The 16,818-nt window shown below is 50.4% G+C and overlaps 6 protein-coding genes across 6 annotated transcripts; 3 read left to right on the forward strand and 3 right to left on the reverse strand.

The window, feature by feature from the left end:
• Nucleotides 1-3,561: 3,561 nt before the first annotated feature.
• On the forward strand, nt 3,562-5,870 carry HO173_010037 (uncharacterized protein; the record flags this gene model as incomplete). Its single annotated transcript, XM_037311923.1, has 2 exons — nt 3,562-3,932; nt 3,983-5,870. 2 exons carry the CDS (start codon nt 3,562-3,564, stop codon nt 5,868-5,870), a joined length of 2,259 nt encoding a protein of 752 aa, XP_037161167.1.
• Nucleotides 5,871-8,959: 3,089 nt separating this feature from the next.
• Nucleotides 8,960-10,307, forward strand: HO173_010038 (uncharacterized protein; the record flags this gene model as incomplete). Its single annotated transcript, XM_037311924.1, has 4 exons — nt 8,960-9,076; nt 9,138-9,364; nt 9,426-9,858; nt 9,969-10,307. 4 exons carry the CDS (start codon nt 8,960-8,962, stop codon nt 10,305-10,307), a joined length of 1,116 nt encoding a protein of 371 aa, XP_037161168.1.
• A 597-nt stretch (nt 10,308-10,904) lies between these two features.
• Nucleotides 10,905-11,742, forward strand: HO173_010039 (uncharacterized protein; the record flags this gene model as incomplete). The annotated part of the gene is made up of 2 exons (XM_037311925.1): nt 10,905-11,023; nt 11,382-11,742. The coding sequence occupies 2 exons, from the start codon at nt 10,905-10,907 to the stop codon at nt 11,740-11,742; spliced, it is 480 nt and encodes a 159-aa protein (XP_037161169.1).
• Nucleotides 11,743-12,364: 622 nt separating this feature from the next.
• HO173_010040 (uncharacterized protein) lies at nt 12,365-13,256 on the reverse strand (the record flags this gene model as incomplete). Its single annotated transcript, XM_037311926.1, has 4 exons — nt 12,365-12,534; nt 12,600-12,662; nt 12,733-13,070; nt 13,135-13,256. 4 exons carry the CDS (start codon nt 13,254-13,256, stop codon nt 12,365-12,367), a joined length of 693 nt encoding a protein of 230 aa, XP_037161170.1.
• A 932-nt stretch (nt 13,257-14,188) lies between these two features.
• HO173_010041 (uncharacterized protein) lies at nt 14,189-14,851 on the reverse strand (the record flags this gene model as incomplete). The annotated part of the gene is made up of 1 exon (XM_037311927.1): nt 14,189-14,851. The coding sequence occupies one exon, from the start codon at nt 14,849-14,851 to the stop codon at nt 14,189-14,191; it is 663 nt and encodes a 220-aa protein (XP_037161171.1).
• A 630-nt stretch (nt 14,852-15,481) lies between these two features.
• HO173_010042 (uncharacterized protein) lies at nt 15,482-15,895 on the reverse strand (the record flags this gene model as incomplete). Its single annotated transcript, XM_037311928.1, has 1 exon — nt 15,482-15,895. One exon carries the CDS (start codon nt 15,893-15,895, stop codon nt 15,482-15,484), a length of 414 nt encoding a protein of 137 aa, XP_037161172.1.
• Between the last annotated feature and the right edge of the window lie 923 nt (nt 15,896-16,818).

A 16,818-nucleotide genomic window follows, 5' to 3' on the forward strand; every position in this document is an offset into this window, starting at 1 on the left:
GTCCCCATACCCTCCCTTCCAAGCACCCTTGCGTGGGGGGGCATATGATTAAATCACACCGCCCTAGATTACCCTACTCGGTCTTCAACACCAGCGCAACCCGCGTGCGTGTGGGTCCTTCCTCGCGGTCTCGACGCATCAGGACGCGGCATCGCGTCGCGTCGGCAAAGATGAATCGGTTGGATCTAGCCGGTCATGGTCGTGAAGGAGGAGAGTGAGTGCTGTGTGGGTCTTGTAGAAGGTAATGGAGCAGAAGTCGTGCAGAGAGGGGATTTCGGAGTATTCAGGTTGCAAGGGGGGGAAGGGTCTCTTTGCTTTGCTTTCGTTTGCGTATGAATTTACTGGTATCGACTGGGACCAACCGGCTCTTGTTATTTCGGGAAAGGGTTGAACGCATTCTAAAAGTATTGCCATCGATACCGGGGTTGAGCAACGACAAGTCAACGAGCCGAACATACATCCTTGCTCCAAGTTCAACTTCATTTCTCACATCGAGAAGAGAGATAGTCCGGAAGACCTTAGTGATCGAGAACGCTCATGACTGAGAAGGGATCAGCTGATTAGGGGTGGTCCTTCTTAGTTTGGCCAAAAGATACGTGCCAAGTCTTGATCACGGAAAATGGCATGTTTGGATTGCGGCGCAAGTCTCCCATGTTCTCCAACAGAATCTCCTCATTCTCTCGAAAATACCTCAAGTACTTTGCAATCATCAATCTGGGATTTTCCAGGCTTACAAAGGCAGTAAGTAGCCAGAGTAATCGCGATTGGGAGTCATTCTAGCATCTTCACTGGCTCCAGTACCTCGCTGTCGGTTGACTGATCCGGAGGTAAAATTCGGATCAGGACCAGCTTTGAGTCCTTCTCATCCATTAGTGGTACATCATGGTTGTCTGGCAACAAAACCCAAAGCTCAAGGGACTCGTCTACTGAGCCAGTCAGAAATCATATCGAATTGATTGACATTGAGATGTTTGCATTTATGGATCTCAAGTCGCCTAGGGATCTCCGCACATGCTCGCTCGAACCTCTGGACCGAGCTGCAGTTCACCCGGAATATAGGGCTGTTCGCACCTTGATCTCTGAACTTGTAACAATGCTCGATGGCTATCTGGGATTTCCTAATGGATCTGAGCAGAGATTGGTGTTTTCTTCCCTTGCTTTCGCTCACCCGACGCCAGCTGTTCCCGTCAAGGCCATCCGCTGCTCTTTCTTCGACACTCGATGATATTCGATGATGAGTATTTCTTCACCGTCCAACGAATCGAGAAACACCTTCGAATGGGAGCATGAACAATGGCTTTGTCTCCCCCTGTCCTGCCACTCAAATAGCGTTACCTGATCGTTCTAATATTCACTCTCAAAAGATGAACTCATCAGTAGTACCAAAATATGTAAATCAAGCTCTCAGGTAGACGCCAGATACGGAATGGCCTCTGATGTGTATATATAAGAAGGTGGTCAAGTACCAGCCATTATCTTTAGCTCTTTCGTCCATGTGCGAAGCCCTCCCGCAACGCCGATAAAGCCACATATCTTTCGACACAGATTTCGTCATACCTATCTAATCACTGTGGATTCCTGATACGAGTGTAATCTAAAAGGATTGCCGAGTTCATTGGGATAACCTGTAGTTCGTTCCGTCGGCATCCGAACGTATGATAGCCTCGGATTCATTGAGCAACGACCAAGAAAGGAACAGTTGATGCAACAAATCTTGCTCCTGGGGAAGATCCCCGGAGTAACGGGGACTAACGTCGCCTATACCTGGCCCAGGCGATTCCTCGTCGCAACATGTGATTCCTATTCGACGCTCGCCTTTTGAGGGCCGGGCCTTGATCATCGGATGGAGATCCTCTTCGATACGTGCTAAACCCTTTGAGGCTTTCCAGCACCTCTACCATTGCTTGATGAGAGCGAGAGATTCGGCTGACAACTCGGCCCACCCAGCCAATCCGGAACGTGCATGTGGTGTATCCGGAAAGAGGATGGGCGGCATGCATTCGAGCACATTCGGGAGATGTTGGTCGGCGCTGGTTTTAGATGCTAAGAGAGTCTGGTGATAGGGTTTACTGTTTCATCTTTAATACTCGCATTTGAACAATACACCCCAAAGCTTTGAAATGTGCAGAGGGACCCGCTGATCGGACAAGGGTTACGAGGTATCGCAACATGCTACGCACATTTCGACTGGCTCGTTTGGAGGCTGGGGCATGTAACAGACGTATCAATAAGGATCTTGGCAGAGCGTTTGCAATCATGAACGTGCTTGATTTGAAGAAGCTTCGAGGAAGACGAGACCTCCTAAACTATGGGCAGCGAATATAATTGAACGATTGTTGGTATTATCGTGCTCGGGGTACGTGGCTACAGTAGCGAGTAGGTTCATAGAGTGATCGCCGATTCTGTTATTGAAAATCTTTAATCTCAAGTCGACAACCGAGGCATCATACCCAAACGTGAGAACTCGTGCTTGCTCAAGTTCTGGAAGTAACATTCCCTTTGGCCATCGATCGACAGCACCCTCTGCCATCCACGTCTTCTCGCGACCTCCCGTGAGACCGTGAATGAAAATGACTGTACGTGTTGGAAAAGTAAGAGAATTTAGAATACGAAATTTTCAGCTGTAAGGAGGGAGAAGATGAATGGTGCCAAGATGAGTTCTTGCTCTGCGATTGGGGAGTCATATTCATAAATTCCTTCAGGCATGTTTTTCGTGGAGAACGTGTTTCTGAACGACGAGGCCGCAGCAACCTCATTGTGCGGCAATGTCGAGTCTGTCGCCTTGTGTCTCCCTAAGATCTTCCAGAAAGTCGACATCAGCGAGTCAAGCTTGAAAGTTACGTTGGCCCGCTAATGGAGATATAGAGATTTTGAACTGGGTCTATCGAATATCACTAGTGGGAGGGATGTCCTGGTAGATAAGGAATGGGACTGAGAGCATGTCTGCTGCCTCAGCCGTGCTGAAGGTGTCTGGTGGTATGGTGGGCCCCTCAGTCCCAGACAGAAGTGATTAAGCTGCAGTGCAGCTTGAATCTACCTACATCTGTCGGAAGGAGAACGAAACCGACACATTGTGATCGTGCACGACCATAGGGGTCTTTGCGAGTTGGGCTAGCATAGCTCTACCATGTTCCTTGCCTCTCTAAGACTGTGTGTTCCCCGAACGTGGTATACTCAAAGGATCGACGTTCTCAGAGCCAGTGTCTGAACCATGTTTGAGGCCCCACGCTTGGAAGACTTGGTGGGCAAAGCCTGGATGTCCAGAGCAATTCGGTATACTGATCGAACATCACAAAGGCTGGTTAGAGATGCTTTGCGTTGAGGATGCTTTGGATCTTCATGGTGCAAAATGAAATGGGGGAGTCGCAATCTTCAGCGCCGACTGTCACGTGCAGGCGTTGCCAAGATCGATCTTCACAGGGATGACAATCGTACCAGTTTTCCCCGCAGGATGATTGGGGCTTGAGCTAATGGTACCCCTCGTGCGGCTGGAAAGGCACCCATGAGGGGAGTCAAATCCCTTCTCCAAGAGCTCATGATACAGCACTGGCATTTAACACAATGACGAGCACACAGCTAGACCTCATTGCCCCCTTCGATACCCCTCTACCTCCGCCACCGGACGGTCAAGTCCTCACAGAATCGCAATGGATTACTTTGATGGCGATCGCAGATGCAATCATCCCATCCATTGAAGTCTCATCTACCCTTTCGAATAGTAGCCTCTGCATCGCAGCATCTGAGTATACCTCCGCCGTGGAGACAATCAGCAACCGCCTGCCTGCTCAAACAGACTCCAACCTCACACAACGATTCCTTCAGGAAAACGCAAGCTCATTGCCGGGCTTCAGGGAGCTTGTAAAGAGGATATTGGGAGACTATGTGAGAGAAGATGCTAGGAAAGGGATCAGGGTCATACTTTCGGCTCTGGAGTAAGCTCTACGCGGAGGGGGAAGCTAGACTGCACTCTGACCGTCTCAAGTACGCGAGCAGGCTGTCTCTTGGCTACTGGCTACACAACCTCCCTCCATCTCCAGCCCGTCAATGTTCGACAGCGAATCTTGCAAGGCTGGGCCAGGTCCTACCTCCCACCTTTGAAGCAGAGCGCCATAGGCCTGGAGGGTCTCTTGATTTCAGCGTGGACTAAGACGAGTCCTACAATGGGTCCTATTCTTGGCTTCCCTCGAACGCCTGTTCACGGAAAGCCTGGCAAAGGCTTCGACTATGATTTCCTCCAGTTGCCTCCCGGCACTGAACCCGAGATTTTCGAGACGGACGTGGTCATAGTCGGAAGCGGATGCGGAGGCGCTGTGTGCGCCAAAAACCTTGCAGAAGCCGGTCACCGAGTCATGGTGGTAGAGAAAGCATACCACTGGGGACCTGAACATCTGCCGATGTCAGAGAAGGACGGAGCTATCCATCTCTTCGCGAACGGAGGTGTGGACTCGTCTGACGACAACAGCATAATCATTATATCAGGCCAGTCTTGGGGAGGAGGTGGGACAGTCAATTGGTCTGCATCACTGCAGACCCAAGCTTTTGTTCGAAAAGAGTGGGCAGACACAGGCCTTCCATTCTTCACATCATCTGAGTTTCAAAATTCGTTGGATCGGGTGTGTGATCGGATGGGTGTCTCTACAAAACACGTGGAGCACAATAAGAACAACCAAATTCTGGCCGACGGTGCAAGGAAGCTCGGATATAGTCAAAAAGCTGTGCCTCAGAACACTGGCGGCAACAAACATTATTGCGGCTATTGTACCCTTGGCTGTGGCGCTGCCGAGAAACAAGGGCCTGTTGTCTCGTTCCTTCCTGATGCTCAAAAAGCTGGTGCGCAGTTCTTGGAGGGTCTTCAGGTTGATAAGGTTGTGTTCCAGAACACCAACGGTAACAGAACAGCAGTCGGCGTCAAAGGATTCTGGAAGTCAAGAGACAGCTTCGGCGGCGTTAACGGTCCTGATAGAACCGCTCGTGAGGTCATCATTAAAGCCAAGCGTGTTATTGTTTCGGCCGGAACTCTTGAAAGCCCTCTGCTGCTGCTTCGAAGCGGTCTTAGGAATCCACAAATTGGACGAAACCTCTACCTCCATCCAACTACCATGATATATGCTACGTTTCCTGACCAAGAGCCTATCAAGCCTTGGGAAGGTGCTATACTCACCAACCTAGTAGACGAGTTCCAAAATCTGGATGGCAATCATCATGGTGTTAAGCTGGAATGTATCACCATGCTACCTTCTTGGATATTGCCCAATCAGCCATGGACTGGCGGTCTAGACCTCAAGATGCTAGCCTCAAAGTTTCCTTACATGACAGGCCAATTTCCTATCGTGCGAGAAAAGGTTCCCGGACGTGTCTATCCTGACCCGACAGATGGACGATGCCGGATCGCATATACGCCTACCGCGATGGATGCAAAACATGCAATGGTAGGTATAGTAGCACTTGCGAAAATCCTCTACTTGGAGGGAGCAAAGGAGATCTTTCTGGGTACAGCAGGCATGCCTACATTCACCCGACCTGAGATTGATGCTGTCATAGACAGCGGTGAAGGGATCAACAACCCTGCATTCCAGTCGTGGCTCGCGGAGGTCCAGAAGAGAGGCCTCGCCTTGCCAGATTGTAAATGGGGCTCCGCTCATCAGATGGGAACTTGCCGTATGGCAGCGACGCAGCGAGCCGGTGTGGTGGATCCAAAGGGTAAAGTGTGGAGCACCGAGGGACTGTATGTCTCTGATGCCAGCGTGTTTCCCAGTGCAAGTGGGGTCAATCCAATGGTCACCAACATGGCTATCAGTGACTGGATCTCAAGGGGTGTAGCTAAAGATCTAAATGCAGACACAAAGATTGAGACTAGGGCAAAGTTGTGAAAGCTGAGGAATGCATACCGAGTACCGTGGTTGTAGGCCCTCATATTGCCTGCTGCTCAGAGCGTTCTACCTTCCCAAGTCGAGCACGCAAATCCACTTCTCGACGCGAATCAACACGGTTTACTGTAGAGACTGGTAGATGGCCTTTAGATGATGATAAGAGAACGTAGCAAGTCATGCATAGAGGGCGACAGCCCTTGATCGTTTTTTGCAAAGTCCTACATTTCGGGCGCGGCTGGCCAGAACAAGTTGACGATGATTTTCACGGCGTTTCCCTAAAGTCATAATTCATAGAGGGTGAACAACCCACATTTTTCCTAAGCATTGTGATTCTACGCGCTAGGGAGCAATTGTGGAGATTATGTAGTTCAGACGCGGTGCCAGAAAAACGTAATAATCGTCACAAACTTTCCTTACAATATCTGCAATGGGTTTGTGTTTAATGTGTTGATTTCTTTTAATTTAAGACCCTTCCACAGGAAGAATCGATTTATATTAAGGAGAGCCTTTTTCCGCTGTGAAGCAGAATCCTCTCCATGTATGACATTTGCTACATTGGATTTCCCCTTGTGCCTGGCCCCCTGGTGCCCCTTTTCTTGAACGCCAAGACTTATCCGTGATGCAGGATCGGTTCGAGTTACCTGTTGGGAGGTATGCGAGTGAGAGTGAGGAGCACGATGTCGATCTGAGTAGGGTTCATGCCGGACTCGAAGAACGATAATGATGTACAAGGTATCAGAGGGTCAAGCTTCGTGGAAGCAGCCATACTTCGCGCACTGCCACTCTGGTCTGTGCGAAAGCAGAAGGAGAAGCGGTCAGGAATAACGACCGCGGGAAACAGATCACTTTTCCTATGCTAGCGGGCAATGACAAATGGTACAAGACTCTTACAAGGATGAGAGGCAGATGTGTTCCACGTAGAAGACGGGGGCGTTTTGGATCATCTGGAGAGCAGATAAGACACGCCATGGCAGGAAGCCCCCAAATAAGCCGATTACATGCAGGATTTGGGCTCCCCAAAGGTATTACAATTGTCGAAGGTGAACATGAAACCTTCGAGAATCCCTACATTTTCAAGCCACCTTGCTCATATTGCTTGTCAGAAGTGTGGCTTGCAGAGGAGTTGGGGGTAGAGTTTGCGAAGTGGTCGGGTTCGTCATTGCTCGTTAAACGCGTGACTCGACACTAGATAACTAGAACATGTCCAGTCGATGAAGTCTCGCAGTCTGAGTGGAGGTCCGTGAGTCCGCTGGCAGTGCCGAGTCAAATGGACTGTTGCAGGAGCATTTCGATGATTCTTGTCCGATGTGCAGGAACGATAATGTCGCGGCGGCTGTACAGATAAAGCTAAACCCAGTCTGGCGTAGCTCCATCTCTGCTTGGCATCTCTTTTTCAAGATTTCAAAAGTTGACCAGCTCTCACATCTAGTTGCTCACCGGTATAGCAAGGATGATCCACTGATGGTCACTCGACACCCAAACGCCCCAGTAGCATTCCCGACTATTACATACTACGATGACTTAGTGCACGCTTCGACCTGACGATCCTTACTCCGCACCGGGTCACCTACCCCACTTTTTCACGTGTCGCTCGGCCAATACTACCAACAACTACCACAGCATCGTAACGTCCCACAGCCGGAGTCAACCGCGACTCTCTCACCCATAAGTCCCTATGATAGGGCTCATTCTTCTTGCTCATGGACTCGAAGAGATGGAGACCGCGCCCTATACCCCTGCTCAGAACAGAGAAGCGTGTGCTTTGTTTAGACGTCTGTGCGCTACTCACTTCACTCCAACCTAGCTTTGATCTCTGTCATTCCCGACTAGTCGAGATGCATCGTCATCTGCCACCTGCGGGTTCCAGCGGGCTCAAAGACGTTGCACTTGCCTTAGCGGATCGGCCCAGCGGCTACCGGAGTGTGGTATGCATATGGCATCTCAACAAACCAAGGATGATCTTGGTTGTTGGCTGTCACTGCCGAGTTGTGGGGAATGCTAGCGAGCATACCCTTGAGGCACGTTGTTCGTCTTTTTCAAACGCCATGCTCCCGCCAGCACACCACCTCACACCTCACTCTTTTAGGTAGGTAGATGCTATCATCAATCGGAGTCCGTTCCTCGACAGGAAGTATATGCACCGGCCCAGGAAGAGAGAAATGCATAATATGTCATGGTCAACGTAACTCAACAGCAGCTTCTGGAGGCATATCAACCCCCATGGCTTCACTACTACAGGCCCACAATCATGGAGCGCCACCTGCCCCCCCCCCAAGACCGTTCTGACCTTGTGCCGTCAAAGATTCTGTCTGCTCACCGCTTTTGATGGTCACTATCGAGGATACAATTAGGCTCAACTTATGGTTCTTGAAGGTTATGCTCGGCCTTCACGGCCAGAGGCCTAGCCCCTGTAAGACCTTCAGCATTGTGGCTCATATTGGCAGTTGCTAATAATCCTACGGCTTCTACCCAATGGTCATGCGAATGATCACATAACCATTGCGAGGCTTTGCTATCTACCAAGGCCGAAAGCCATCCCCTGTCCGGAGCTAAAACATCCTCAAGGTTGTTTCATTTAGACTGCGCTTTGCTATTCGCGCTTGGCATTATACGTCGCAACTTGATCCCATTGCTTTGACATGTCTTGAACTAAGTCATCGATGGCCGCTGTAAGTAAAGTATGTATTGCCGACGGAGTCCATTACATAAAAAGTCGTGTCTTGGAGGTCAGATGGACACAATATTCCACTGCGACTCGTCTATATATCCTTCGTTATCCCCAGCTTGGATTCTTATCATCCCATTACAAAACATAAAAAAGACAAGACCTGTTTATACGTGCCTTGACCGAGTCTCAGCGCACGTGCGTGGCGCAATTGCATGACTTCTTCTTTCTCATCGAGATTCTGGACCTTCGGTGACCCACTTTCGCAATACGTCAACACTGATATCCGACTATCTCCACTACACTGGACCCAAGCCGCTCTTACATACATCGGCTACGAGACTCGTTTCCAGAAGTCTACGAAAGTCCCCGTCTATCGCCCTTGTCAACCCCAGCAAACACCCCTTTCGGAGAATAAGTCGCAATGTACTGCTCCACCTTTGTAGTTCAAGCAATCCTGCTTGAACTCTGCGCTGCCGGCTATGTTCTGGAAACGAGCTACACGTCAGCAAATTGGTTTGATCAATTTAGCTTCTTCACTGTACGTTGCCTTATTCCTGACCATTTGCACGGCAGTCAATTGGACTCACTCCTTGTTTCAGTCGGGCGACCCTACTGCTGGCTACGTGAATTACGTCGATCAGTCAACAGCAACCAACAATGGCTACATAAACACCAGCAACGGGCTTGTCTACATGGGTGTCGATAGCACTAATGTTGCTACCGGTAGCGGCCGAGATAGCGTACGTATCACGAGTAACGCAGCCTACAACTACGGCTTGTTTGCCCTCGATGTCTCCCACATGCCGGGCGGAATTTGCGGCACATGGTAGGTTCTTCCTCATATCTGTGTCCTCTTCGCAGCGAAAGCATTGCTGATATCCAACCAGGCCCGCCTTCTGGATGGTCGGTCCAAATTGGCCTAACGACGGCGAAATTGACATCATCGAAGGCGTCAACGACAACGCAAATAATGCTATGACCCTGCATACCTCGGACGGGTGCTCCATCACAGATGGCACCTTCACCGGTACTTTGACAACCTCGAATTGCTACGTCTACGCCCCCGATCAATCAAACAATGCCGGCTGCGATATTCAAAACCAGAACACGCAATCTTACGGTAACAACTTCAACTCAAACGGAGGTGGTGTCATTGCCATGGAGTGGACCAGTAGCGACATCAACATCTGGTTCTTCCCACGCGGCACAACGCCCTCAGACCTCGAAGCAGGGACCCCCGACCCAGCGTCTTGGAAAGAGCCGGTCGCGCAGTATCAGGGAGACTGCGACATTCCAAACCATTTTGCGGATATGCAAATTGTACGTTCACTCTTTGTCCTGCATCTGCTTTCACGCTCTATTTCCTTCCGCTCTTGGGGCCCCCTACATCCCGCCACTACCAATTTAGAAACTAATCGATCAATCTCTAGGTCTTCAACACAGACTTCTGCGGCGACTGGGCCGGAGCTGTTTGGGGCACTAGCTCCTATTGCTCCTCCCTCGCCGACACCTGCAACGATTATGTGCAGAACAACCCGTCTGCTTTCGCAAACGCTTTCTGGCTGATCAACAGCCTGGATGTCTATCAGTCTGATGGCGATGTTGTAGCTGTAAGCCATGTTGCTGTCAGTCCTGCTGGGCATCAGAGGAATGAGACGGCGCCGTTGTTGAGCACGCCGCTTGCTATGGGTGGTGGGTTGCCCAACCCGCCTGGAAAAAGGGCAATGAGAAGGGGAAGGAGTATGATGGGTGGGAACGGCATCAAGTGATGAAGATGTGTTGGGCTAGTGGGTGGGTGAGTACATTCATTTCGTGCACATATTCACTGTCTTCGCCGTGTATATTCGCTTGTATCCTGCACAGTCCTTTTGCTTCTGTACACAGTCACGTCGTTCTTGTGAGTCCCTCCTGTTACAGCACATACCTCCATTGTCTCATGGTATTCTTTTCGCATTTGTAAATAGCTGCACCATCATTCCTGTATATAATTCTTATCGCTGCCCTCCTCATCCGTCCGCTTGTATCACCCCCACACCACACTTCATGGGATGTTCAGTGACACAGCCAAAAATACGGACCGTGCAAAACGACTGCTAAGAATCAGTCAGCAACCATCCATCTTCACACAAACATAAAAGGCTCGAAATTCATAGGAATGCTCCCATCACTGCTCTACCATCCGCGTACCCACACCTCGATGGTGCGGCAAACAGGTTGATCTATGAGTAGCTGACCCCTTTAGATTGTACATGCGCTGCCAGAAAATTGCGGCACATGGAACGAAACAAACCTTAAATGGTTGTCGGTTTTAATGACACTAGATTGCTTACCTGTCTTGAACAATTTTCATTCGAGATTTTGTTGTGATGAACGGCAACACATTCCGGTTGACATCCACAGAAGTCTGTCAGAATCACAAGATCCGAGCTCTCCGCAAATTACACAACAAACTAGACTCAGACTTGAATGGTAACAGCGAGAGGAGGTAAGCCGAAAGCACGAATCCGAATCCGTTTATGGCCTCCAGCGCTCCCACTTGTCAGTCCGACGGCGAAGGTGACCGTATTGACACTCAATGTAATCTCTCCATCGGCCACTTCGCCATTTTCCAACTCGCTTCGGTGCTCGAGTCATCTGACTTTCCTGACCACTTTCATGAAACAAAATTCGACAATCTCCAAACTCCTCCTTGCAGCATACTCCATCGCCATCTCTTGCCAATCCCAAAGCCTTTTGGTGTCTCAAATTTGTTTCCTCTCCTCACCCTCATTCGAGCGCGCAGGTCAGAATCCACACCCGCAAGAACAGAATAGCGGACCTTGAACCCACACAAGCTACACCAGGACCGGTCCAGCCATACCCCAAACCATGTCAACGACGCCCGTCCCACCTCTCCTTGCTCCCCCGTCCGAGGTCACGGAAACAATCCTATCTTGCCTCTCCGATGCCACAGACCCCGAGCCAACCCTAACGATCCACCGTCGCACTCATTGGATCTTCCGTGCCATGATCGATCCCGCTCCGCATGGCTCGACGCGCAGATACGGCCGCGGAGCGAAAATCCAGCAGGCTGAGCCCAAGCGATCCGGACCCGATCCCGCCGAGCGTGGGCCCCCCTGCTACCGGCGCCGGCGCGTTCTCGAGGGCTGGGGGTTTGTCATGGTCGGGGTTGGATCGGTGCGGAGATTGGGCATCTGGGAATGAGGGTCCGGTGGCGGAAAGATGATAATGATCAGAAATGTTCCGGTCGGGGCTTGAGGAGCTGGGGGAGGAAAATGCTGGCAGTGCTGGGATCTTTGCTGGTGGTGACTGGCTCGAGTGGGGCGTCGTAGCGGTGGAAGGTCATGCGTGCGGCTGCTGATAAGGACTGGATGTAAGTCGAGGGTGTTGATTCGATCTTTCCCAAACGTCGTCGTTGATCTGTAAGAGAATAATTCTCTTTACTTCTTATATCCTCTGCGTAAATAAGAAGGGGGAGAGCTTTCTCCTGCCACGGATTGAAGTTTTCTCTATGCATGAATACTCTCTTTCAAGTCTTTGAGTTGCTACCAACACCAATGACAACACGACAACACTATGCCACCCATAACACCTCCCACATCATCCATGTGTCTGGTCTTTAAAGCTACATCCTTTTCATACGTTATCCGGAAAAACCTCCAGCATATGCTTAGTACGGTTAAGTCAGAATGATCTACAACTTAACGCACTTCGCCGTCCATCATGACCGCTCCTCTTCTCCTGCCGCTCCCGGCCCTCCCAACAAAGCAAACACTGGCATGCAGCTCCCGACTCCCCTTATGTCCAGCTCACATAGTTTCCTCTATCACAGATATCTCTCCGCAATACACAGTGCATAGTAAATGCTCGTAGCGAGCGTCGCCATAGCGCACGCGTAAGAAGCTCCATGAAAAGCACGCCACTTGTTGTACAAGGTCTTGAGTTCCGGCGACTCAGAACCATCGTTCCGGATACCGTTTCCGTCACCGACTGATGCTAGAACTTGATCAGCGAGCCCATCCGTAGTCCGTGCGATCCGGGCTGAACATCGATTCACATACCAACGTTGATCTTATCTCCTTGCCACTGAGACCCTGTCCTCCCACGGGCTTTCTCCTCACGAACTGATCCTCACCGTCAGCATAATTTTCCATACTTTCATGCATCTGAGACTGATGCCCATCGTCAACGTACCACTGTGCAATTTCCACATAGTACTTGTAGCCTTCGGAACGAAAATGAACGCGTTCGCCGCCGAGAAGACAAACATCGCTGTGAAGGACAGCATCACGGTCAAGCGATCACCTCCGTCCGGTTGGCCTTGCACGGAATTTGAACCTGGGAAAGGAGCGGTCTTTCCGGCTCCGGGGTATGTCAATGCCAGCAGCATAGTCACGATCATGTGCATCTTGAAGTACATGGGCCAGATGGCGGCTTGGAGGATACGGAAGTGGGCTTCGGTGAGAGCGTTTTTGGCGGTGATGTTGACGAGGAAAGATTGGTAGATCTGTGCTCCGAGGAGGAAGGCTAGGCTGTTGGGGAAGTCAGGTCAGTTGTTGTCCGCGGGTGGACGGCACAGGAAGTTGGAGTACTGACAGGGAAATGTGATGGAAAGTCAGATTGGTGAAGAGAGCGAGGATGGGCATCTTGACGTTGTTGAGTGGCTGATTGCTTGGGTCGGTGATGATATGGAGGTTTTGGTGGATCTGTGTTGGCATCAAGGATCTCTTTGGTGATGGGAGGACGAAGCAGTTGAAGGTCTATGCTTTGCCAAGCCACTAAATTGACCAACGCAGCAACACATACCCTGTTAAGGGAGAGATGGAGGTGCAAAGGCAATGGGTGACGTTGAAGACGGAGGGACGGGCTGAGTCGTGCTCAAGTTTTGGTGACTGAAAGAACTGGCGAGGATGTAAAGTGTCAAATGAGTCTTCATCTCCTAAAGAGAGTTTGCAAGTGTTAGATGACTTTCCAAGTCATGAGGGACAAATAGGGGGAGGAGGAAGGATATACCGGAGCTAGCTGAAGCCAAAGTGGCGAGCTGCAGCTTCCCATTGAGCAGTACTAGGCTTACTTCCCTATACCTGAGAATGTAGCAAAAGTCTTCGATAGAGGGCGAAAACCGTTAATGGAGTCGTAGAAGGCCGACGGTTACCAGAGAATTTTAACAGTTTTTCACAGACTTTTCCTGACAATCGTCGTTTCACCTGCGAGGGAGAACTTGTAGAGTTTGGGCGTCGTGCCAGAAAAAAGTGACAAATCGCATAGACTTTCGCTAAAAAACACATGCAGGGAATCGTGTTTTCTATCAATGTTTGATCCTTTCTATTTGGAATCCTTTGATAGAAAGAGTGGACTTGTTTTAACCGATATCCAGAGAAGTGTGCGTAGGTGAAATAAAAGCGAGCCTTCTCCTATTGTGAATTGAAATTCTATCTATGCATGACTCATGCTACATACTCTTACGAAAGCGCACTTGCCGCAATAAGATCAAACGACCTTGTTATTATCGGACCATCCCACATGGTAAGCAAACGCAGAGTGTGCTTTGTATTGATGGTAGATTATTAGATGGATCTAGCTTGCATGCTCTGAGTCATTTCCATCTTCCCACCCGGAGCTCTCTCCCTGACGCATCATTGTCCAGAACTCAGAGGCCACCACTATCACCCGCACCAGACCTTCGCTGTTTATTTTCCATGCCCCATACAATGATCATCTCAGCTGCCAAGCAGCGATCGCATCTGCGGGGATATGAAGATGGTGATCCGAGTGGGATCTTCTCCAGATCCTTCAAGCAGACAAACTCATCTCTGATTCCCTCATCCTCGAAGTGACTAGCTCCGAGGACCTCACAACAGGAGTAGCACGGATAGTGATCGGGTGCGAAGAGATATGGGTGTTTGCGTTCGGTGAGGGAGAGCTGGTACTGTCTGACGGTTCTGGTCCTGTAATTCTCGCTGGGTACGGTCTTGTCAAGAGGGTTGTAAGGAGTGATCGGACTGAGCTGCTGGCGAGGGATGACGTGGCGGAGTATGGGGTGAGTGCGGCGGAGTATCGTAAGAGATAAGCCTTGCTCGTCATCGTTGGAGAGGTGGTCGAAGATCTGCTGTTTGAGTTCTAGGGGGAGGGCGAGAAGTGGTGGCAGTACTTGACCGTCTTCCATGGTGATGGCGACTGATTCTGAAACTTGCATGGTAACTGTGGATGATGTCGTTGAGAAAAGAACGGTGAAGGAAGCTGGTGGGTGGAAGACATGGACGCTGTGAAAGTGATATGCATAAGCTTGTGTTGTCGTCTGTGTCAAAAGCATTGTGTTTGAGCTAGAACCGTCCGCCCAATTGATGTAATCAGATAAGAGACCTCGTGTTACCGCCCGTCAACACCAGAATCACCCCGCTTCGTACCATACCTCCAACTCCTCCCTGGCAAAGGCTTCCAAGCAGCAATGGCACAAGTAGTGCTCGGATGGAAAGAGGTAAGGGTGGTCGCGGTCAGCTAGCAGACGAAAGTAGCCGGGATTTCAGAGACCACTATGGGCTTGGGGGATCAGGCGGCGGAAGGACGGATGGGTGCAGCGAAGGATCATCAGAGACAGCGAATGTATTCCGTTTCGATGCCACAAGATGTTCAACTGAAGTTCGGGAGGGAGGGTGGGAAGTGGTGGCGGGTTAGACGTGGGTGTAGAATTTCAGGTTGTACCCTGGGTCTGAGAAGAGGAAGCGGCAATGCCCGATGCATCTGCACACACTTGCCGCTCTTTTCTAATGCCTTCGAGAAAAACGGCTATGACCTCAAAATCCCGCGCTTGCCATTGGAAGCGGCGAGGCGAAGCTCCGAGTCGTGTTCATACAGTAGCCACTCTTCTTCGATATTTTTGCGGAGCCGATATTCGCGGATGTGATTTTGAATCATTTGAGGCAGAGTGAGGAACAGTGACTGCTCAGATACGGGCGCGGGATTGGACGTCATCGTGATGGTCTGAAGACAGAACGCGACGGTCCCAAACCCGTGTGCAGAATCTGCAGCGACGTTCCAACTCCACTTCGTATCTAAACCTGCGTGCGAAGCACCTGCCCGGATAAACCTCCAAGCAGCAGTAGCACGGGTAGGATCGGAACGGAAAGAGATAGGGGTGCTCGCGTTCAGCGGTCCAGAGTTGGCACTTCTTGGTCTGTCGGGTCGAAGAGTAGCCACGAGGTATCGACCTGCGCAGTATAGGGTGGGTTCGGCGTAGGAGGAAGAGAGAGAGATTGTGAGGCTCGTCTAGGTAGGCAAAGACCCGCTGTTTGAGCGGAAGAGGGAGAGCGAGGAGTGGGGGCAGCTTCTTTTCAGGAGGCGTGGGCTGCTCGGTCATGCTTTTTGACCACTTCGGCAGAGGAGTTGTAGCGAGAGATGAATTGCCGGAAAGAATGATGGGTGCGTCATCAGATCTTCAAAGGTAGGCCAGGGTCCTCGGCTGCAACATAGGCAAATGCGTCTGGCCTGAGCTCATTAGGAAGGCCATTAGGAAGAGCCCCGAGCGGTGGGGGCTTTGCGCCCGGTAACATTTGCGAGGCCGTCTGATATAGGTACCATTAGCCTGGCTTTGCCAGTGGTCGCGTGTAAAATTGGCAGGTGAGGTCCTAAATGGTGAAGTATAGACGGAAGGATTAGAAGAAGAGAATTGTAAAAAGAAAAACTAAACCTTTACTGCAGAGCTTGCAACTGACTTGCATGAAACACGGACCTGTCTAGCTTCGGAGATTGTGGCGACCCGTCGGTGACCCTCGGTCAATTCAGAATGGGATTTGATGATACCCTACAATCTCCTGGACGGCATTTAGTATTACTCTCTTCACATTTTCTTCAGGTATCTACTCAGATGTGAGCGCTCGATTTTTCTTGTCGTGATCCTGAAGGATTCGGTGCTTGAGGATCGAATATCCATATTTATAGCTCGCGTGGCATACTGTGTCAAATCGTTCGATGCCCATCTATCCTAGGACGTTTTTTCCAGCAGAGCGGGGACCTGGGAACGTTTGAAGAAAAATTGAAGTCTGTAGTGGCGACTTTGTTGATCTTCGCGCCGGTTTAGGGTATCATACCTAGAAACGTTGTCGTGTTCGAGGGTGTTTGCTTCAGGTTTTAGGTACTATACAGCAAGATCACTCCCCATTGGTACTTTTTCTGCTAATATGTTATAGGCACGTACCACTTCAGTTGCCACCTTTGTTCGTCACCTCGCCTGGCACTTGCTAGGTCGGAAGAGAGAACTGATTACCAGCAAGTATTAGCGCT

Source organism: Letharia columbiana (assembly GCF_014066305.1).
Source record: "Letharia columbiana isolate WasteWater2 chromosome Unknown Sc0000045_s0, whole genome shotgun sequence".
NCBI lineage: Eukaryota > Fungi > Ascomycota > Lecanoromycetes > Lecanorales > Parmeliaceae > Letharia > Letharia columbiana.